Source organism: Bubalus kerabau, chromosome 9, assembly GCF_029407905.1.
Source record: "Bubalus kerabau isolate K-KA32 ecotype Philippines breed swamp buffalo chromosome 9, PCC_UOA_SB_1v2, whole genome shotgun sequence".
Taxonomy (NCBI): Eukaryota; Metazoa; Chordata; class Mammalia; order Artiodactyla; family Bovidae; genus Bubalus; species Bubalus kerabau.
The window spans coordinates 17,821,256-17,845,280 of NC_073632.1; the positions used below are offsets into that span (position 1 = coordinate 17,821,256).

At 45.6% G+C, this 24,025-nt stretch overlaps 1 protein-coding gene across 5 annotated transcripts in view; it reads left to right on the top strand.

Annotated features, from left to right (window-relative positions):
• Window positions 1-24,025, top strand: part of SMAP1 (small ArfGAP 1) — a 187,806-nt gene that overhangs the window by 160,753 nt on the left and 3,028 nt on the right. For all 5 annotated transcript variants that reach the window (XM_055534776.1, XM_055534778.1, XM_055534777.1 and 2 more), the window contains 3 exons: window positions 15,999-16,126; window positions 22,520-22,691; window positions 23,555-23,859. In XM_055534776.1, coding sequence (XP_055390751.1) covers window positions 15,999-16,126; window positions 22,520-22,691; window positions 23,555-23,859 — 605 coding nt within the window. The remainder of the gene's footprint in view (window positions 1-15,998; window positions 16,127-22,519; window positions 22,692-23,554; window positions 23,860-24,025) is intronic.

Below are 24,025 nucleotides of genomic sequence, written 5' to 3' on the forward strand. Positions count from 1 at the left end.
GGAACATACAGCTTTAGGCAAGTTTTAAAGTCTTCTCCTTTATGCCTGTTTCAGGAAATAAAATCATTAACTTGTCACAATAGCCAAGATCAGATGGGTTGACAATGCTAGTTTAACATAGTTTTTACTATTGTATATAACCTGCTTAATTATCTAGTAATATATGTCCCAGTTTTATATAATGAGAGAGGTGAATACACTACCTTTTTTTCTGTAAATTTTTTTCATGTTTGTAAGATTTCTGGACAGAAACAAACTAAAGAATAAAATACTTTCAGAAAACACTCTAATTACCTTTAAAGCAGTAAATTCCTACAGAGAGGTTTCTGTTTTTCAAAGGCCATACACTGGAAAGTACCACAAGTTCGTGACTGGGCGGACTGGGCCACAGCTGAGCCCTAGCCTGAGGAATTGCGGGTGGGTGTTAGTTGTGTGCGTCCTGCTGCTGTCCGGGCAGGGAGGAGGAGAGGAGGCTCTGTCTAGCGCACATGTCTGAGGTAATTTTATAGTCTGTTACGGTTCTGTGGAAAGCTCTTAGAGAGATGGGAATACCAGACCATCTTACCTGTCTCCTGAGAAACCTATATGTGGATCAGGAAGCAACAGTTAAAAGAACCCTGTGTGGCACAACTGACTGGCTCAAGATTGAGAAAGGAGTAAGAAGGGCTGTCTGCTGTCACCCCGTTTGTTTAATCTATACACTGAGCACATCATGAGAAATGCTGGGCTGGATGAGTTACAAGCTGGGATCAAGGCAGGTGGGAGAAACCTGAACAACGTCATGTATGGGGATGATACCACTCTAATGGCAGAAAGCGAAGAGGAACTAAAGAGCCTATTGATTAGGGTGAAGGAGGACAGTGAAAGACTGGCTTAAGACTAAATCTTAAAGAAACTTTAGATCATGGCATCCTCCCCCTACTGCCTGGCAACCAGAAGGGGAAAAGGTGGAAACAGTGACAGGTTTCCTCTTCTTGGCTCCAAAATCACTGTGGATGGTGACTGCAGCCATGAAGTCTGATGATGATTGCTTCTTGGCAGGAAAGCAATGACAAGCCTAAGCATTGTGTTGAAAAACACAGACATCACTCTGCCAGCAAAGGTCTGTATAGTCAAGGCTGTGGTCTTCCTGGTGGTCACGTATGGTTTTGAGAACTGGGCTGTAAAGAAGGCAGAACACCAGAGAATTGGTGCCTTCGAACTGTGGTGCTGGAGAAGACTCCTGAAAGTCCCTTAGACAGCAAGGAGATCAGGCAGTCAATCTTAAGGGAGATCAACCCCGAATATCCACTGGAAGGACTGATGCTGAAGCTCCAGTATTTTGGTCAGATGATGCACACAGATGACTCATTGGAAAGTCCCTGACGCTGGGAAAGATTGAGGGCAGGAGAAGAGGATGAGATGCTGGATGGCATCACCGATGCAGTGCACGTGAACTTGGGAAAACTCCAGGAGATGGTGAGGGACGGGAGGCCTGGCGTGCTGCAGTCCATGGGGCCGCAAAGAGTCGGACACGACTGAGCGACTGAACAACAACAGTGGTTCTCAGATACGGTTAGAAATTAATAATATCTTGCATTGTTTCTGCTCAGAAGAGTATGTTCAGTGAATGATTAAAGACTACTTCACCCTTTCAAAAAGGGGGCCTTGGCTGTCTGTGTGTGATCACACCTATGGAGGAGGAGCAGACAGGTGTGTGCCTGTTTGCTGGGAGAGACCAGCTGTGGGCAGTTGCCACCTGCGGTCATGAGTCTGAGGGGAGGGTGGCGACCCGGCCCGCTGGAGATCCGGCAGCAGAGCCCGGGGGGAGGGCATCGCCTCCTCCAGACCCGGGCCCCAGGGACTGTGAGGCGCGTGATGGAGGGGTGATGTCTAGGCATTGATGGCACGAATGCTGGCTGTGGGCGAGGCGCCTTCCAGTTGTTGGGCATCGGGGGCCTGAACGTGGCTGCAGGGGGACTTTTAACAAGTGTCGTGTGAGCCAGCAGTTTGGGGTCAGGAGTTGGCGCCCCCTCCTGCTTCCTGAGCCGTCACCCTTGGGCCCTGCCTGGTGGTCAGCACGTGGGCAGTGAAGATCCCAGCCCCTGACCTCAAGGCCATGTCCAGACGGTGGCTTCTCAGGAGGTAAAGCTGCTTCCAGAAAATGCCCCCAGCAGAGTTCTCGGGGTCCCCTGGGCAGGGGTCCTGAGGCCTCTCTTGGTGCAGGCAAGGCCAGGCAACAGCGTGTGGCCTCTGCCATGCAGGCCAGCTCCGTTAGCGTGTCAACCACTGCAGCCCTTCGGAGGTGGGGGGGGGGGGGGTGCGTGTCTCACACACACACACACACACCCCTCTGACAGTCCTTCAGAGTGGGGAGTATGTCACGCAGACACACACCTCAGGCCGGCTTCGTTAGCGTGTCAACCTCTGCAGCCCTTCAGAGGGGGAACGTGGCACATACACACACACACAGACACACTCCTTGTCCTTCCCATTTCCTTCTGTTTTAAAACATACAAGGACACGGAAGCTGACCAAAGTTGGCTTCCAAGGCCCAGCTTCTGGACGACAACTAGGTTCAAACCCAGGTCTCCCTGACTTCAGAGTCCAGTCTCAGCTTGTAGATGAACTGAAGCTAGATGCTTTTACTCCAGTAGTTAGATTGCCATCTCGTTACTGTAAGAAACGTGGAGATGGTGCCTGCTGCGTGCCAGGCACTGCTCTGAGTGTTTACAGATGGTGAATCCTTGGATCTTCACAGAAGCTCTGAGGTTGGTGAGCTACTGTTGGTTTCACTTTACCAGCGAAGAAACTCAGGCACAGAGGTTAAGTAAGTTGTTCAAAGGCAAGCAGTTGGTAGATTACAGAGCCAGACTGGTATTCTTAACAGTTACAGTGTGCGGAGCTCCGAGAGGAAGTGAGATTCTGAGACTCCCAGGGACCGTGTCATACCAGACAGACGTGAGACCCACTTGTCCAGGAGACAGATGCGGCGTGTCACAGTGGGCCTGGAGTTAGAGGTGGTGCCAGGACTGTGCGCGGGCTCTGGGGCCTTCACCCGGCAAGGGAACACAAGCACCGCTGTGTGGTCGTCGTCCAGAGCGTGACTGAGTGGGCAGTGTGACACGCACCACAGCGATGTGCGCGGGGCAGGACGAGCGTGTCTCTGGGGCCTTGGGGGATGCCACCGCACCAGGCGGACGCTGCACAGAGCGCTGGCCGCAGGGCGAGCCAACCTGACTCACAGGAAGAGGAGCTCGGAACGGGAGGGGCAGACGGAGCGGGAGGGTTCACACCAGCTGTGAGGCCTCTCGGTCAGTTGAGTGGGTTAGCATAAAGGCCACCTAGTTAGCAGTGTGTGCGTGCTAAGTCAGTTCAGTCGTGTCCAACTCTTTGTGCCCCCATGGACTGCAGCCTGCCAGGCTCCTCTGTCCGTGGGATTCTCCAGGCAAGAAGACTGGAGTGGGTTGCCATGCCCTCCTCCAGAAGGTCTTCCCAATCCAGGGATTGAGCCTGCATCTTTTATGTCTCCTGCATTGGCAGATGGGTTCTTACCACCACTGCCACCTGGGAAGCCCTACCTAGCAGTAAGAAAAATTAACTGAAGATTAAAAACAAACAGCTTCACTTAACCCTCAGTCATCTTTTCTTAAGCTTTTGAGAACAATTTGAAGCCTGAAAATTAATATGCTTCAAATGAACGTTTATGACTTGAGTTTACAAAGTAACACACATGGGAGTTTATTTCATTTCATAAAGCCAAGTGTGTTTAAATCCAGAGGAATTCCAAGTAACATTTTTAATAAAGGAAAAAGCTTTAAATGGTTTCTTGCGTAGAAAATAAAAAAGGTTCTTTGAGTAATATGATTTATAAAGCTTTAAGGAGTTTTGCCATCAAGGAGAGTGTCTCACTATACCTCACGGAAGCAGCCTTCTTTAATCCGTTTCCACTTAGACTCGCTTCTCCCTAGGGTGATGCCTCAGTAGTTAGCAGTGAAGAATTAGAGTTGGCAGTTTTTGGTGTCCAAGGGTGTGCTCAAGGCTAAGTGTTCACACTCAGTCAGGAGCAGTAATGAGAAGCATAGCATCACTTACTTATCATGTTCTTATCTGCCTATGCCAGATTAGTGATATAAGAAATCTCATAGAACTGTCGGAGAAGGCAATGGCACCCCACTGCAGTACTCCTGCCTGGAGAATCCCATGGACAGAGGAGCCTGGTGGGCTGCTGTCGATGGGGTCGCACAGAGTCGGATCCGACTGAAGCGATTTAGCATGCATGCATGGGTTGGAGAAGGAAATGGCAACCCACTCCAGTGTTCTTGCCTGGAGAATCCCAGGGACGGAGGAGCTTGGTGGGCTGCCATCGATGGGGTCGCACAGAATTAGACACGACTGAAGCGACTTAGCAGCAGCATATAACTCTGTGACTTTTTTTTCCATTATTTGTGCAAATAGATTATGACCAGCTAATGCCACTGACATTCAGGTAAAGGATGAATTCAGTTAATATTTATTGAGCACAGGCGAGTTCATGGAGCTCTGGTAAATTCCAGAGAACGTGGCTCTGTGTGTGTCTAGTAGTACAAGTTGGGGGGGGGGTGCATGTGCGTCCAATCTAGAAACGAGAAGACAGAACTGTTGCTCAGGGAAGAGTGGAAGAGGCTGGCTCTGAAAGTGCAGTGTGAAACCTGGCATAATGCTAAAGTTCGCAATTTACACGTTATTTTCCTCAATTCAGGCCTTACTTCTCTTCCTAGTTAGAGGCAGATGAGTTTTTCATGCCATGCAAAGTGACGTCAGGCAAAACCTCCTGTGTTCTAGGGTCGTGTTTAGAGTGAGTGGCAGCTGGGAAAGACCAGTGACCCCCAGACAACTGGGTCCTTGGGCCTCCCCTTTATAAATTGTCCTGTGATTTAAAGCCCATCCGCATCCTTCTCAGAGGCCATCTCAGGGAGTTGCTCAGAGCAGAGCTGTGGGAGAGGGGAGTGGGGTCGGTGCGGAGGCTGCCTGAGATGTGAGCAGGCGTGTGCGTGTGTGCACACATGCGTGAGCCGTACTGTGACTGCAGCAGTGCTCTGGGCCATGGGCAGAGTGTCACTCGAGGATGCGGTTCTGATTTAGAGGCACAACTGCGACCTCACTGCCACGGTGGCCTGGAGAGGAAGCCAGGGAGGAATTTCAGCAGGATGCAGACGCTGCGTGGAAGCCCGCGGGGTGTGGGGCTGCGGCGGGGAGACTGGGAGGAGCGGCAGGGGTCTCCATCGCAGGGGCTGCAGCGTCTTCCAGGAAGATGTGGACTCAGAGGAGGTTTCCAGGGAGGAAGGATCAGCCAGGGTCAAACATGGTGTGGTTGTGTAGGATGGGGACCGAGAGGGGTTTGTAACCATACCGCCGGGACTTTCCACACTCCGAGTCATTGTTTTTTCTCCCAACAGAAGTAGGATCACCTGCCTGCCTGTCGTTTTGTTGCAGGAAGGGGGACCCCTTCCAGGGCCCGAAACTGGGCTCTCGTCCAACACTTGGAAGTGAATTGTCCGAGGAGACACGTGCTGAAAAAGCAAGAGATTTTACTGGGAAAGGGCACCCAGGTGGAGAGCAGGAGAGTAAGGGAACCCAGGAGAACTGCTCTGCCTCGTGGCTCCCTGTTTCGGGTTTTATGGTGCTGGGATTAGTCTCTGGGTTGTCTTTAGCCGATCATTCTGACTCAGAGTCCTTCCTGGTAGTGCAGGCCTTGTTCAGCCAAGATGGACGCCAGAGAGGAGGATTCTGGGAGGTGGTTGGACAGGTGGTGTCTCCTTTTGACCTTTCCCGAACTCTTCTGGTTGGTGGAGGCTTATTAGTTCCGTGTTCCTTACCAGGACTTCTGTTGTAAAACAGCTCATGCGAATGGCGACTATGGTGCCTGGCCAGAGTGAGTGGTTTCAGTTAGTGTGCTTACCCTGACAGTTTTACCCCATGGCTCCAGTCACCAAGAAACATTCTCCTAATGTGTGTTTGGAAAGCATTTCATCAGTCGTTTTTTGAGCATCTGCTTTGTCCCGGGCATCTGTTGAGGAGGCAGCCCCCGTCTCTCTGAGAGGGCAGAGGGTGGATGGGGGTGCTCAACTGTGGGCACGGTGCCGGGAGAGCATACTCAGCGTGTTCAGATGCCGGCACAGACTGAACGCCGCGTCAGGAAGGCGCCTGCACTGGGGAGGAGTTGGGGGTCTGTCTGGCCCGCCTGCCGGGCTGGAGTGGCTGCGGGGGTGGGGTGGGGAGAGGGCCTCGGTCTCGTGGGCTCAGCCGGAAGCGGGGACTGTGCCCAGCTGGGCAGGAGGCCAGCCTCACCCTTCGTGCCCTCTTCTTGGGAGGCGGGACAGCTGCTCCGAGAGCTGGTTTAACCTGGGACAAGTGAAGGGCACTGCTTCTGTTTGGGGGAACCAGCAGAAGCTGCTCAGAAGGGTTAGAGCAGTGGAGTTTTCCAGCTGTACCAGCAGAGGTGTGTTGAAATCCCAGTCTTCCTGTGTAAAACTCACTGGAGGTGATGTGAGGATTTAACTCAGACACTTCATATAAAGCATGATTAGAGTACCTGGCAATAGAACTTACAAATGTTAGTGTTAAAAAAAACAAAAAACAAATGTTAGTGTTAAAAATGTTATTAAAATCCAAAGTGTTATATTCTTATTTCCTTTTAGTTTATACACAATATCATTCAAAGGCACTTGGAATAGACCAAGAAGAAGGCACTAAAGATTGTTTAAAGTGCTTTGTTTACCATTACTCACTTGGATTTTCGGTGTCAGATGAGTTCTGATATACCCAAGGTTAATAGACAGCTGCCTCGAGGGTTTCTCTTTGGTAGAAACGGCCTTCACAAGGTTGTCATATTTGTGTGCTGGGCAGACCTTCTGTTCATGTGAGCTGCAGCACTGATTTTTAACAACTTGCTTTCTTTAGCTCAAAACATTTAACCTTTCTTTTGAATTCTGGAATGTGTGCAGTGTAAACCGTCATCTACCAACATTAGTCTGAAATCTTAAGGTAAAGGAGAAAGAACAGTTACCCGCAAGCAGCTGATTGTAAACTTCATGCTGTGCCATTGAGACTGGAATTTCTTCTCTTTTAGTGCGTTGTCCTGATTTCTTCTGTTTGCTCATTGCCTCTTCAAGGGGTCCTTCGTGCTTCATTATCATTCTTTATGATGTTGTCCCAGCTAAGTTTCTTCCATTTGCCTCGGGCTTTCCTTGTACTCTGTGCTCCTATTACATGTCTTGTCCACCGGCTGCTGTTTCTGCATGTTGATGGAGCAGCATTGCTCCTCCCCAAGCAGGGAGCCCAGTCCTGACACGCTGTTTGCACAGATGGCTTCTACACACACCTGTGCACACACACACACACGGCTTCTATACACACACACACATACACAGCTTCACACTAACACACGGTTTCTAGACACACGTGCACACACACACAGAGACGGCTTCTACACACACACACACACACACACACACACACACACACACAGCTTCTACACACACACATGGCTTCTACACACATACACAGACGGCTTCTACACACACACACACACACATAGCTTTTACACACACACACACACACGGCTTCTACACACACACAGACACGGCTTCTACACACACACACACGGCTTCTACACACACACACACGCACGGCTTCTACACACACACGGCTTCTACACACATACACACACAGCATCTACACACACACACACGGCTTCTACACACACACGGCTTCTACACACACACACGGCTTCTACACATATACACGCACGGCTTCTACACACACACGGCTTCTACACACACGGTTTCTACACACACACATACACTGTGTTTGGCCCCCTCCTCCCTGGAAGGGGAGAGTTTTTCATTTGTCTGGGTGTGTGTGCACATATCTGTACAAACCAGATGTAACTGATGTGGATTTAATTATTTTTCTTAAATTATACCGATTTACAGTATTTAAACCATTTAATTTGAATAAGACTCGTTCTTTCTAAATTTTAAAATATTTATCTGAAAAGCTTTTTTAACACCTTGATGTTCTGTGGCCTTTGTGGTCTCTGAGCTTTCCCTTAGCCAGCAGAGCCTGTGCTGCTGGTGGGCACTTGGGGAAGAGGCCACGCTGGGCGGCAGGGCCGGTGACGGGGCTGCCTGTGTCCGCCTGCAGCCCAGCGCCTGCTGTGGCTACGCTGCCTGCTTCCGCTGTGCGCCGGGGAGGCGCCGGGCTTGGTGGAGGATGCCGCGGGGAGAGACAGCTCTGAGGCTGTGCTGTGCCGCGGTTTCCGAGCTGGTCACCTCACTGCTTCTCTTAACAACACAGATAATTATCAACTAAAAGCTGGTTTCAGATTTTCAGAGTTGGGATGGTTTCTTTGTAGTTGTATACAGTTGTAACTACATGACTTTTGTGAAATGCAGCTTAAAAGAGCCTCACTGGTCTTGGGGTCCGAAGACTTGGTTCTAGTCCAAGTTTTGCTGCTTCACTAGAGAATTGACTCCAAGTCTTTAATCTCTGGGCCCTGCGTTTCTGAAACTGGAGGTAATGAAGGGGAGCCCTTCCCATGCTTTATACAGACAGAAGTGATAGCATGTGAATATTCTTTTAAAAAGTTTAGGGAACAGGTCATGTTTATAATGATGGTAATATAATTTTCAGTTGTCCTATTTAAATCCTGAAAATAAAAAATAGAAGTGTTGTTTAAAGGTTGAGCATCAAGTTTTAATCTTGAACATTTTCTCCAGTCCTCAAATTGTTACCATGAAAAGGAATGATAAACTTCAATTTTATCATTACCCTCTTGCCATGTAACAACGCTTTGTTAGAAAATCTCCATCTGCTATGCCTGAAAAGGCAACAAAAAACCTATACATTATATTATCTAAGTGATCTATTAACAGATGAAATTTTAACCAACTTTATATCAGGAAACTATTAACAGAGGTACTTCAATCACATAGCTTCAAATATGGAGAAAAAACAGGTAGAAAACCAAGATCTTATCCTGTAGTAAAAAATAAAAGTTTTGAGGTGATTTGAGAATTCTATGTGTTCAGCAAGCCAAACGTGGTAAGTCAAATTAACCATCACTGAAATCCAGTGGGGAGATACGCTGGGATTTTGTTTGCTGATTTTCCAAGGTTGAGAAGTTTTCATTTAAGTTAAAAGGCTTTATTTTTCAACAGTTCTGTGAATGCTTGGCTTTTTAGTAACAAGGAGAATCAAGGGGGGTTTTACTCCATCATGTTAGAGGATCCTGTGGAGGGGAGACTTCAGGGGAGAGAGGAGAGGACAGCTGTGTTCCATGCTCTCTGTGAGGTGGGACACGGGCCTGGGAGCATTCTTCACCTTAGGTTTGTGGAGCTCAGAGAAGACCTTTCTCAGTCACTCGACACAGATATCAGTGTTGGCACAGAGACCACGGTCCCTAAGCAGACGCTTCCACTGCCTCATTCTAAAGGATCCCAAAGTCCCTTGGGCTCGCGTAAGTTGACTTTCATGGCAGCTTTACTCACTGCCAGAGGTGATTACAAAGAAAGCCCCACTTTGTTTTTTGTCTGGAATGCCTTTCTGAGATTTCCAAAGGCCAGTTTATAAATAAAAGGCTTCCTTGGTGGCTCAGTGGTGAAGAATCTGCGTGCACTGCAGGAGACACAGGTTTGATTCCTGGGTCTGGAAGATCCCCTGGAGGGGGAAATGGCAACCCATTCTGTATTCTTGTCTGGGAAGTCCCATGGACAGAGGGTCACAAAAGAGTTGGACGTGCCTGAGGACTGAGCACACACACGTACTTAATGGAAGGAGAGGGTGCAGCTGTTCTCCAGCGCAGTGGTGGGAGCAGAAGGCATGTTGCTGACTGTAGAGGAAGCGAGCCCTGCCCGCGTTAGGGTCAGGACTGTGCGTGGCGCTGCTCTGGGTCTGCAGTGGTTCTGGTCTGGGAGCTACCTCCATGCCAGTGCTGGAGGATTGAAGCTGCAAGTTACCGTAGATCCACGCAGTGTCATCAAATGCAGTCTGCCCCACCCACGCATACGTAACACAGTTTTATTTAAGAAAACTCTCATTGTATATACAGTATTTTAAGCATATTTTTACTCATGCTTGCTGCTGCTGCTGCTGAGTTGCTTCAGTCGTGTCTGACTCTGTGCGACCCCGTAGACGGCAGCCCACCAGGCTCCCCTGTCCCTGGGATTCTCCAGGCAAGAACACTGGAGTGGGTTGCCATTTCCTTCTCCAATGCATGAGAGTAAAAAGTGAAAGTGAGGTTGCTCAGTCGTGTCTGACTCTTAGCGACCCCCTGGACTGCAGCCTACCAGGCTCCTCTGTCCATGGGATTTTCCAGGCAAGAGTACTGGAGTGGGGTGCCATTGCCTTCTCCTTACTCATCCTTATAAGCATACAAAATGAATGATAGGGATTTTTTATTGGGTATAATACACATTAAAATTTAACCATTCTCATCAGTTCCAAGTTTTCATGGCATTAAGCTCTTTCACATTTTTGTGTAGCCATCACTATCACATGTGGAAGGGAACTTCTATTCTTGTGTGGTTTGCATCTTTGGCAGGAATTTGTCACTTTTACAGTAAAAACTGAATTTAAGATTACAGTCTGAGACTTTGTTGTATCTCTGTGATACTGGACAAGTTTAACATTTTTTGCCATCTGTAAATGAGGGTAGTTTTAGTACCTCTTTTATGGGCTTCCCTGGTGGCTCAGAGGTTAAAGCGTCTGCCTCCAATGCGGGAGACCTGGGTTCGATCCCTGGGTCGGGAAGGTCCCCTGGAGAAGGAAATGGTAACCCACTCCAGTATTCTTGCCTGGAGAATCCCATGGACGGAGAAGCTTGGTAGACTACAGTCCGTGGGGTCGCAAAGAGGCAGACACGACTGAGTGACTTCACTTTCTTTCCTTCTTTCACTTCACAGCATTATAATAAAGACTGGACAAGTGTATGTGTGTGTATTTGTATTTTTTCAGGCTTGGCACAAAGCAAACACTATACTGAGTGCTGACTCTTACTTTTATTAGTCACATATGTGACCCTAAGGCTGTGAAAGGTGAAATAAGACTTTGAAAACCAAATAAAGTGCCACATGCCATTTTACAGATTAGATAATGTATTACTAAGTACTGATCAGGGTTTAGACTTCAAAGTATAAAGAAATTAGTATCCTTAGTGGCATATAATGTACTGCTTCAAACAGATTTAAAATTTCTGAAGGATGTACAGTTTATAAAAGAATGAAAATAGATTATTTGCCTGTAGTAGATGAACGTCTTTGTTCTCACACATCACATCCTGAGCTTACTGGTGCTGTGTAAGTCAATTGACACGTTCTGTGGCAAAAAATCAGTTGACAGCATTTCTCCTGATTCACCGAAAATAATAATAGTAATAATAATGTTAATAGTATTTTCTTACACTTAAAATTTTTTGAAATATAAATTTTTCCTGATTGTTACAGTGTTTGCTGTTACGTACAACAGCAACAAATTTTAACTTAAAAACTGAGAGTACTTATTTAGGCTCAACTTGTCGGGTTTTTCTTTTCTTCTTTTTTTTTTTTTCACTTTTCTTCCTCTTGGTCATGGTTTGTCTTGGAGGACATGTGCTTCTGTTTGTGAGGTTAAGTTGTGTGTGATGTGGTCGTGTTTCCTGCTATCACAGTGCTTTCTTGTTTGTGTGGTAGAGTGAACGAGCCTGATGAGGTGGTTTCCCCGTCCTCCGCTCTGCAGCTTAGGAGTGCAGGCACCGCTGACACGGGCGGTGTTGCCACTTGAGTTTCGTTACTGTGTTGTGGATGCCGCAGGCAACGTGTTCTTTTGTTTGTGTTTTTAACCTAGGAAACCCTGTCTTTCTAAAGTACGTTACTTGTGGTTCATTCACCGCTCTGTCTGATGTGTACTATCTGATGTGCTGCGCTGGTAGTGGGCTGAAAGACATGCAGTGGCTCTTTAAAGAGGTCTAATTTCAAAATGAACGTTGCTGTTTTGAATGAACTAGAAATGGGAATATACTTTCATGTGTAAATCATGTTTGAATTTTACGTCATGGTTGTGTGTTAGCTTAAAGTTCTGTGTATTATAAATTAGTAGTAGTCTGTGCATTGTTTTATTGCTTGATCTTTAAATTGTCCATAGTGCTTGATAAAGATCTAACATGTGTAACACATAAACATGTGTGCACTGAATATTTCTTTCTTATTGCTCTGATAGTGATATCACTGAAAATGATTGAGAGATATTTGCAGTTGGTCTCTTCCAAACTAACCTTTCATGGTTTTCATACAGTTTTACAAATTAAGTAGTAAAGATTATTGTGACCCTTTATTCCTGGAAATTAATGATGAGTTGTTTCCCTGAAGCTTAAACGGGAAAATAAAAGATACTAATTTCCATAGTTACACTTCAAGAAAGAGAAGAAATCTGTGAGTTCCTGTGGGTTTTGATAGAAACACCCAGTATGTGGTAGATCTTCCATTAAATTTGCCAGATATTTGAAGTCCTACTCTATGCAAGACATCCATCCACCTCATTTTGAAGAGGTTTTAGAAGATACCTGTGTGCCTTTGAGATATGTATGGTTCATCAGAGAGAGCAAATGAGATTGTTGTTGTTGCTGTTCAGTTGCTCAGTCGTGTCCGACTCATTGTGACCCCATTGACTGAAGTACACGAGGCTTCCCTGGCCTTCACCATCTCGTGGAGCTTACTCAGACTCAGGTCCATCGAGTCGGTGATGCCATCCAACCATCTCATCCTCTGTCGTCCCCTTCTCCTCCTGCCTTCAATCTTTCCCAGTATCAGGGTCTTTTCCAAGGAGTCAGTTCTTTGCATCAGGTGGCCAAAGTATTGGAATTTCAGCTTCAGCATCAGTCCTTCCAGTGAATATTCAGGACTGATTTCCATTAGGATTGACTGGTTGGATCTCCTTGCTGTCCAAGGGACTCTCCACAGTCTTCTCCAACACCACAGTTCAAAAGCATCAAGTCTTCCGCGCTCAGCTTTCTTTTGAGTCCAACTCTCACATCTGTACATGAATACTGGAAAAACCATAGCTTTGACTAGATCTACCTTTGTTGGCAAACTGATGTCTCTGCTTTTTAATATCCTGTCTAGGTTAGTCATAACTTTCCTTACAAGGAGCAAGCATCTTTTAATTTTGTGGCTACAGTCACCATCTGCAGTGATTTTAGAGCCCAAGAAAATAAAGTCCATCACTGTTTGCGTTATTTCCCCATCTATTGCCATGAAGTGATGGGACCAGATGCCATGATCTTAGTTTTTTGAATGTTGAGTTTTAAGTAAACTTCTTCACTCTCCTCTTTCACCTTCATCAAGAGGCTCTTTAGTTCCTCTTTATTTTCTGCCATAAGAGTGGTGTCGTCTCTTTATTTGAGGTTATTGATATTTCCCCTGGAAGTCTTGATTCCAGCTTGTGCTTCATCCAGCCCAGCATTTCTCATTATGTACCCTGCATAGAAGTTAAATAAGCAGGGTGACAGTATACAGCCTTGATGTACTCCTTTCTCAATTTGGAATCAGTCTGCTCTTCCATGTCCAGTTCTAACTGTTGCTTCTTGACCTGCGTACAGATTTCGCAGGAGGCAGGTAAGGTGGTCTGGTATTCCCATCTCTTTAAGAATTTTCCACAACTTGTTGTGATCCACACAAAGGCTTTAGCGTAGTCAGTGAAGCAGAAGTAGATGTTTTTCTGGAACTCTCTTGCCTTTTCTATGATCCAGTAGACATTGGCAACTTGATCTCTGGTTTCTCTGCCTCTTCTAAATCCAGCTTGAACATCTGGAAGTTCTCGGTTCATGTACTGTTGAAGCCTGGCTTGGAGAATTTTGAGCATTACTTTGCTTGCATGTGAAATGAGTGCAATTGTGCGGTAGTTTGAGCATGCTTTGGCATTGCCTTTCTTTGCAATTGAAATGAAAACTGACCTTTTCTAGTCCTGTGGCCATTACTGAGTTTCCACATTTGCTGGCATATTGAGTGCAGCACTTCAACAGCATCATCTCTTAGGATTTGAAATAGCTCAGGTGGAGTTCCATCACCTCCACTAGCTTTGTTCGTAGTGATGTTTCCAAAGGCCCACTTGACTCTGCATTCTAGGATGTCTGGCTCTAGGTGAGTGATCACACCATCATGGTTATCTGGGTCATGAAGATCTTTTTTGTATAGTTCTTCTATGTTTTCTTGCCACCTCTTAATATCTGATGTTCCTGTTAGGTCCATATCATTTCTGTCCTTTAATGTACTCATCTTTGCTTGAAATGTTCCCATGATATCTCTCATTTTTTGAAGAGATCTCTAGTCTTTCCCATTGTGTTGTTTTCCTCTATCTCTGTGTTGTTCACTTAAGAAGCCTTTCTTACCTCTCCTTGCTGTTCAGTGGAACTCTGCATTCAGATGGGTATATCTTTCTTTTTATCCTTTGCCTTTCACTTCTCTTCTTTTCTTAGCTATTTGTAAGTCCTTCTCAGACAGCCATTTTACCTTTTTTCATTTCTTTTTCTTGGCCATGGTTTTGATCACCACCTCCTGTATAATATCATGAACCTCCATCCATAATTCTTCAGGCACTCTATCAGATCTAATCCCTTGACCACTGTATGATCATAAGGGATTTGATTTAGGTCATATGTTAATGGCCTGATGTTTTCCCCTAATTTCTTCAATTTCAGTCTGAATTTGCAATAAGGAGCTCATAATCTGAGCCACAGTCAGCTCCTGGTCTTGTTTTTGCTGATTATAGTATAGAGCTTCTCCACCTTTGACCTCAAAGAATATAATCAATCTGATTTCGGCGTTGACCATCTGGTGATGTCCATGTGTAGATACGTCTCTTGTGTTGTTGGAAGAGGGTGTTTGCTATGACCAGTGCGTTCCCTTGGCAAAACTCTGTTAGCTTCTGCTCTGCTTCATTTTGTACTCCAAAGCTGAATTTGCCTGTTACTCCAAGTATCTCTCTTGACTTTCTACTTTTGCATTCCAATCCCCTCTGATGGAAGGGACTTCTTTTCCAAAACGAGATTGGAAGCTGTTCAAGTAGAAGCTTGATTGGGATGTAAGTCCCTGGAGATGGGGTTGTGATGTTCTAAGCTGTTCCTTGAGGTTGTGCCCACAGAGGACTGAGCTGTGGCCGGGCCCCATTCCCTGAAACCCCGGTCTCACAGCTCTCTGCCCTGCATCCCACCCGAGCCCCCACTTCACACCTTGTAAGTTCTGGGCTGCCATGAGGAGGGGATATGAGAGCTGTGAGGGTGAGCAGGGGGCTGATCTGGGGCCATTACTGAAGGTCACCATGTCTGAATAAAGAAAGGATTTATTTCAGTGTTTTGTGATACTTCCTACAGAATCAGTATGTAGGGTACATTTGTTTTCTTTCTATCCCTTATATAACTTTAAATTTTAACATTTCAGGAATTTAAAGTCATTAATATTTACTTCCAAGGTTAGGTAAATATGATATGAAGTACTATTGGAAACACACATGTGTGCCTTTATGAAGAGGCAGTGTTTGTAGGAAGGTGGTGTCAAATCCCAGCTTAGCTGGTTCCCTCAAAAGTGGGTCTGTCTCATCCAGTCCCATATGGTTATGGGGATTAGATGAATTAATATATGTAAAGTACTCAGAACAGCACCTTACATGTAAGGAAGCATCAGGACACAGAATAGTGTGAATAGTGCAGTAGTACCACTGGTGAAAAGGGGGTTTACATACATACCTAGAAACCAGTGGGTAAAGACTGTTTCTTTGAGAACAAACAGAACTGAAAGTGGTTTCTTTGGGAAAGAAGGTATACCCTGGGTAAGAGGTGGGCGTATATATATATATTTTGTTTGTTTTTTTAAAGGAGGGCATATATATTTTGTTTTTAACATTCTGAACTTCTTTTAACCTTATGTTAAATTTTAGAATAATGCCGTGTTCCAGGTACTTTTAAGAGATTCTAGAACCTTTAGGACGAGACTCTGTGCTCTTTTCAGATGGGCCTGCCGAGGCGCCGGTGACCAATGGGAGTGCAGTTGTGGGGCCAGCCCTGAACGATGACCTGGACATCTTTGGACCGATGATCTCTAACCCCTTACCTGCAACTGTCATGCCCCCGGCTCAGGTATTGTGTGAGAGTGTGCTTTTACAGGATCGCTGTGTATTTCCTTTTTTGAAAGTTTCCATTTTGAATTGTTTCTGATTTGAAAGCCTCCTGATCTTTAGGCCAGGAGTTGGCAAGCTAAGCCTGCAGCTTTTTTTGCAGACAAAGTGTGATTGGAGCACAGCCACTCCTTTTACTTAGGCATTGTTTGTGGCTGCTTTCCACAGCAGAAGCAAGTTGAGAATTTGCAGCTAGGTAGTAGTAGATACTCTGTGACCCACAAAGCCTAAGTAGTCACCGTCTGAAGTTTGTTGATTCTTACTTTTTGACAGACAGAGTTTAGAATGAGTAAGTGGGGAAAGTCGAACTGTTTCAGCCTTGCGCGTGATCCACAGGGTACTTCCATAAGAGGTTTTGAACTGTGGGTATGTGAACATGTCCTAGAAGCTAGTTGCTTTTTCTCCTGCTCCTGTCGATCCAGCCCTGGACATTGTTTCCTTCTGTTTTATAAATAAGTTCATTTGTGTTCATTGGTGCAGGAAAACCCAGAACAAGAAATTCTAGCAAACTCAATACTCATATTCTTTTTTTAATGAAGACAAACACATGATTTTTTTAGCAAATATTCCTTACTTTTTAATTTTGATGATTTTTAAAAAATTATTTAGAAGACAATATTAGTGATCAAGATTTTTTAAAAGTATCAATGATTAAGAAATTTTGACTTACCTTCTTAATATTACATGGAATTTCATGTTTTTTTCTTTTTTTTTGCCTTTATTCTTTTTTTAAAAAAATTAAACTATAGTTGATTTACAATGCTGTGTTAGTTTCAGGTTTATGGCAGAGTGATTCAGTTATACATATATGTTCTTTTTCAGATTCCTTTTCCTTACAGGTTATTATAAAATATTGAGTATCATTCCCCATGCTATACAGTAGGTCCTAGATGTTTCTCTGTTTTATACATAGTAGTGTGTGTATGTTAATCCCAAACTCCTAATTTATTCCTCCCCTTCTCTTTCCCTTTGGGTGACCGTAAGTTTGTTTTCTATGTCTGTGAGCCTATATTTCTGTTTTGTAAATAAGTTTCTGTTTTGTAAATGAACTTCTTTCTTATAAGTTCGTGTGGAATGAACTTATTCCACATATAAGTGGTATCATATGGTACTTGTCTTTCTCTGTCTGACTTACTTCACCAGTGGCATTATTTCATTCTTTTTAAAGGCTGAGCAATATTCCATTGGACGTCCCTGGTGGCTTGGAGAAGGAAATGGCAACCCACTCTAGTATTCTTGCCTGGAGAATCCCAGGGACGGGGGAGCCTGGTGGGCTGCCATCTGCGGGGTTGCACAGAGTCGGACATGACTGAAGCGACTTAGCAGCAGCAGCAGCAATATTCCATTGGGCCTCCTTGGTGGCTTGGTGGTAAAGAATCCACCTGCCAATGAATGAGACACGGGTTTGATCCCTGGGTCAGGAAGCTCCCCTGGAGAAGGAAATGGCAACCCACTCCAGTACTCTTGCCTGAGAAATCCCTTGGACGGGGAACCTGGCAAGCCGTAGTCCATGGGGTTGCAGAAGAGTTGGACATCATTTAGCAACTAAACAACAACAAATACTCCATTGTATATAAGTACCACATCTTTATCCATTTATCTGTTGATGGATGTGTAAGTTGCTTCCATGTCCTGGCTATTGTAAATAGTGCTGCATTGAACATAGGGGTGCATGTATGTTTTCTAATTATGGTTTTCTCTGGATATATGCACAGGTGCGGGATTGCTGGATCATGTGGTAGTTCTATTTTTAGTTTTTAAAGGAGCCTCCATACTGTTCTCCATAGTGGCTGCAATTTACATTCCTATTAAATGTGTAGATGGTGGTGGTGGTTTAGTCACTAAGTCGTGTCCAACTCTTTGCGACCCTGTGGACTGTAGCTTGCCAGGCTCCTCTGTCCATGGGATTTCTCAGGCAAGAAACTGGAGTGAGTTGCCATTGCCTTCTGCAAGGGGTCTTCCCACCCTAGAGGCTGAGCCCGCCTCTCCTGCCTGTCAGGCAGATCCTTCACCACCGAGCCACCTGGGAAGCCCCAGCGGTGTAGGAGGGCTCCCTTTTCTTTGCACCCTCTCCAGCACGTATTGTTTGTAGGCTTTTTGATGATGACCATTTTGACTGGAGTGAGGTGATACTTCATTGTAGTTTTGATTTGCATTTCTCTTAATTAGTTATGTTGAGCATTTTTTCATGTGCTTTTTAGCCATCTGTAGTCTTCTTTGTAGAAATGCCTATTTAGATCTTCTACCCATTTTTTTTTAATTGGGTTGTTTTTTATATTGAGATGTTTGTATATTTGAAGATTTAATTCCTTGTCAATCACATCTTTTTTTTAGAATTATAAATTGTTAAATACTTAAAAATTTTTTTTTAGCTTTATTGAAATGTAGTTGAAAAGATTCCTACCACCAACTTTACTTATCCATCATCTTACAAATTTAATTTTGTTGAAAATCCCTAAAAGCTACTCTCATCAAATTTCATTTATTCAGTACAGTATAATCAGCTATGTTATGCCTTAGATCCTCAGGTCTCATTGATCTTATGACTATAAATTTGTTCCCTTGTATTTCCTTTCCTCCTGCACTGCTGGCAACCACCATTCTTCTCTGTTCCTATGGGTTTGCCTTTCTTGTTTATTTTAAAGACTCCACATATAAGGATAACATGCAGTGTTGTCTTTAAGGTGAAATATGTAAACTTTCAGGAACATGGGTTACTTTTAAGCATACAGCTTAAGATTTTAAATTTACAAATAAGCAACTAGCTTGTTTTAGTACAGCATAATTTTTGAGATAAAATATTTCCCTTTCTCTAGAAAACCTGAGCCAAATGGGAATTGGACAGAAAGTTTTACCAAGGAAGAACTCATGTCTTACTAAGACTAAAGACATAAATAAGTTTTTGTTACACATATTATCATTGTGATAGTCATTGTATAATTAACACTAGAATTCAGTGAATAGATTTCTTAGGAATCATTAGTTTAAGTGCAGCATTACTGTTTATTTTCAGAAACAATAGCTTTATTTTATGGCTTTGTTCCCTCTCTTCCCTCCCCCATCAGAGGACAGGAGGAACTGAGTTGCTAGTACTGTTTCAGTTAACGTTCACGACCTTGTGAATGTGTGCAGGCGGGGGGATGTGTGGTAGTGAAAAATCGTCTAAGGCTAATACCGTAGCTGTAGAAAGACATATTTGGGATATGTGAAAATGCAAGCATGAAAAGTAGTTTCTTTTGGTCTAGCGTGCTCGGCGGGTGAGAGCTGCCTTGCTCCTCCTGGCCGAGGCCCCGTCCAGAGTTAGAGCAGTTGCAGGCTAGAGCAGGCTCCCTTGGCGGTATGAGCCCAGCCGCGGGCGCGGCTCCGCTCTGCCCGGGGTGGGCAGTGTGAGCCCGGCCGTGGGCGCGGCTCCCCTCTGCCTGGGGTGGGCAGAGTGAGCCCAGCCGTGATGCAGCTCCCCTCTGCCCGGGGTGGGCTGCATGAGTCTGGCTGTGGGCGCCGCTCCCCTCCGCCCAGGGTGGGCAGCGTGAGCCCAGCCGTGACGCGGCTCCTCTGTGCCCGGGGTGGGCGGTGTGAGCCCTCCCATGACGTGGCTCCTCTGTGCCTGGGGTGGGTGGTGTGAGCCCTAGCCTTCAGGCTCAGGCCGTCTGCCTCTGTAGCTGGAGGAAACAGGGTGGGTTGTTAAAGCCACACCTAATTCTTTTTATGGAATACTGTTTTTGGACCAAAGTTATGTTCCTTTTATTGAGTCCTCTAAAATAATTGGATACACAGAATCATCTTCCGTCCAAACTACATGTGAAGACTAATCCAGACATGGTTTCAAAATGATGTCTTTAAAACCCCGGGAGGGAGGGGTGAATTCAAGCACATGTTTTATGCACAGGCTGTACGTAGTCTCTTAATTTGGTGGGTTCTGAACCCCATCTTCTTGCAGTCCCGATTTTCCGAGTGTGGTACGAATTCTGGTCAGTTTGCCTTATGTGAGTATGCGCTGGGCTGGATTCCCCTCAGCTCTCCATCTGGCTGTGGGCTCTTCCCCGAGGGGCTGGAAGCCCTCAGCTGACCCAAGAGTCCACGTGTATTTCAGGTTGAGGGGAGTCATTCCAGTGTCCCCAGAGGAGACATGTGGAACCCACCCCTCACCTGTCCTGTCTGTAATATACACGTCCCCACAGCATCTAGACCCAGGCACCGTGGTTTGGCTTGGCTCCAGATCCAAAGAACCTTTGGCTGGGTCCTGCGGCCTCCAGAAGTGCACGCTGACTGTCAGCCTTGTCCTCCTTTACCTTGGAGTGGTCGTGCCAGCTCGTGGAGCCCCTCAAGCAAACAGCAGTGGGAACGCTTACTAGCCAGGCTGCTTGGTGCGGCTATGCTTAGCCTGCATCCACACAGAGGCCGGCATTCATCAGAAGAAACATCTGTGCCTGGAGCAGGAGGCTGCTGTAGTGTGAGACGCAGTCGTGGCCTCCCCAGCACTTTGGGTGTTCTCATACGTGTGTACCCTCCTTGGGGAATAGACCTCAGGGTTTGGGGCAGGTTCTCAGATTTGAACAGAAACTAAGATGGAAGATCTAGTGGATTAGATTAGATTCATAAAAATATCATGATGTTGCTTTTGAAAAACAAAACTTTTTTTTCCCCCAAAGACAACAAAATCGGTCATGTGGGACCATCTTGCAATCTGCTGTAGCTGTAGAAATGTTCTTTATTCTAAGGGATGCCCATTCCTTTGAAGCAGAAACAGAAACTAACAGAAACTAGGATGGAATATCACTCAGGGAGGTGGTTGCTCTGTTATCTAGCAGTGTGAACAGTAGACGCCAGCATCGTGCAGAGCGCGCCTTGTGGTCCCCAGGCTCAGCTGCGAGGCCGCTCCTGTCCCCAGGCCCCAGGGAGAGCGTGGGACGGTGGCGTGATAGTCCAGGGCCTGTGGGAGCCGTGAGGCCCGCGCTCTCAGCCCTGCCTTCTGCTGCTGCGTTGGTGCTGCAGGTGTATTTTATTCAAGCCCACTGTTACCTTTGAATCCCATCATGTCTGATTTCTTACACAGTTCAGATCTTTTGCAAAGATATATGTTTTTTTTTCCTATCTTAAAATTCTTGCTTAATTTGTTAATAATAGATTGAAAATACTGTGCTCTTTAGGTTAGCTGTGAGCATGGATAGTAGTTTATTGGAAGGTTTTTTAGCGAAGACATTAAATGTTTGATTTTTTTAAAAATTCAAGCCAAATCATAGATATGATTTAACTTCTGTTTGCTGCTCACCTTATTTTATAATTTGAGAAGACGTATCCAGTTTTTACTAGCCTTCATAGATTTCTTTGAAACTCTTCATATCTAAGTCAATTCCTTATATACAAATGTGATTATTTAATGACCGTATAGATGATTAAAATGAGGTATCAGTTGTGGCTGTGTAATACTGTGTGTGTGTGCAAGATATAGGAGATTAAGTGAAAATTTTTGTTTTGTGTTAAATGTCCACATGTTTATTTGTATTTATTTGTACTTACCCCTGTCCATAGCAAGACTTCCCTGGTGGCTCAGACACTAAAGCGTCTGCCTACAATGTGGGAGACCTAGATTCGAGCCCTGGGTCGGGAAGATCTCCTGGAGAAGGAAATGGCAACCCACTCCAGTACTCTTGCCTGGAAAATCCCATGGACAGAGGAGCCTGGTAGGCTCCAGTACATAGGGTCGCTAAGAGTCGGACACGACTGAGTCACTTCACTTCACTTCACTTTTGTCTGTAGCAGAATGCAAAGTGTCAGGGAGAGTGTAGGTGGTTGCACATTTGCTGTTCCTCATTTCTGGGTAGTCTGGAAACATTCTAATGTTGTGGTTAAAATGGATTAGATTAGGTTTATAAAAACATCAAAATGTTGCTTTAGAAAAACAATACATTTTTTCCCCCAGAGATGACAAAATCAGTCATTACGGAAATGTCTTGCAATCTGCTATAGCTATAGAAATTTCTTTATTCTAAGGGATACCCATTCCTTTGAAGCAGTAATTGCTGCAGGAGATGCCCACACATCTCCCAGGAATCCTGGTCGTCGGGCAGCACCACGGCCTATTGTTGAAGCCACTGTGGTCAGGATGTGATGGGAAAGTTCTGCATCAGAGGTTCTGTCTACTTTCATTTACATTTTCAGGTTCAAAACAGGACAGGTCAGCCCCTTATCCTGCTTGTTGGTCAGCCTGGGCTCGGGAGTGATTCTCTTCAGTGTCACCATTTAACTTCCGCGGTTGTTTAGTTTCTAATTTCACAGCTTCATTTGGATGCCAAGGAATGGGTGAGCTCTGGTTTGTGATGTGGAATTCGACAGCCTGTTTTGGTATCTGTCTCAGGGAACGTCCTCTGCACCAGCAGCTGCCACTCTGTCTGCAGTGACATCTGGGGATCTGGATCTGTTCACTGAGCAAGCTGCAAAGTCAGAAGAGGTGGCCAAGAAGCAGCTCTCCAAAGACTCCATCTTGTCTCTGTATGGCGCCGGGGCCATCCAGCAGCAGGGTGCTCCTGGTAATTCATCGGAAACCTGCCTTCAGTGCAGCCGTTGCGGTTTTAGAATGTCAATGATGTTTCTTCCCTGTTTGTCCTGTGTAATGAGTGCTTCTGTTGTTGCAGTTTGCACAACTACAAAACTGACATGAAAGAAGCATTAGGAAATAGAAAGCGTATACAGGATGCACAAAACTTGATTCATTTGGGATTAACAGCTTGGTGTCATACTACTTAATATTGTTTCACAAGCCTTACAGGAAATGGATTATCTTTGAAGAATTATTTAAGCTTGATTTGCATGAAGCTTATAACTACACTGTGGTATTTTTTCTTTAAGTTAAGCAGTAAGTCTGAGATAACACATGAAATCAAAAGAACTCTGAGATTTTTTAAAAATATAATTATAAAGAAATACTAGCATGGTAAGATTTACTGTTTGCAGTTTTAATCTGTCATTTCCTCTGAAATAACAGGCTGCATTTCACATGTGAACTGAAATTATATGACGTCCCAGCTGCTTCCATTAAAACCAGACGCTGTCAGCTCTGACTGTTTATCTGGTCGTGAGAGATGAGTGTGCAGAGCAGCAGCAGCCCCTGCTGTCTGGCCTTCACAGTGGGCATGTTATATGGCTGCTGCACAAGATTCATCCACTCTAATTTGCTCAGGCTTGTAGCTGATTTGTCTGCTTTCTGGAAGTAACCGGCCCTGAGGGTGTGGGTGTGAGCTGGCCTGAGCTGTAGGAGAAGCCACACCGGAATTAAAGTTTTTGCCATGGGCAGTTTAGAGGTGGTCATCCTTTGTCTGTGCTCTTTGAGGGCAGCATTGTGCAATATCTCTGTTGTCTCATGCGTTTTCTTTGCTTGGTTCTTCTGCTGCAGGTGTGTTTATGGGACCCACGAATCTACCGTTTACCTCACAAGCACCGGCTGTGTTTCCAGGCTTCCCGTCCATGGGCGTGCCTGTGCCCGCGGCGCCCGGCCTGGTGGGCAGCTCACTGGGGCCGAGCGCGGGCATGATGGTGGGCGTGCCGGTGCCCAACGGCTTCATGGGCAGCGCACAGACTGCTGTGATGCCGCTGGCGCAGGGCGTGGTCGGGCCCCCAGGGGTGGTCGCTCACTTGGGCGCAGCCCAGGGGAAATTTGGCCTGCAGCCAGCTCCGCAGAGCCCGTGGAACCTGCCCCAGGTAGGCACCTACCCCCCAGCCTCTCCAGAGTCAGACCAGGTCTGTCTGCTCAACGGGTTTGTTTGTTTTTAACTTGTAACAATCTGGCAGAAAGAATTGAGTAGGGAGAATGTTAGAAAAGGTCAAAACTGTCTCATCAGATAGACAAATGAGCTGCCATTGCTCC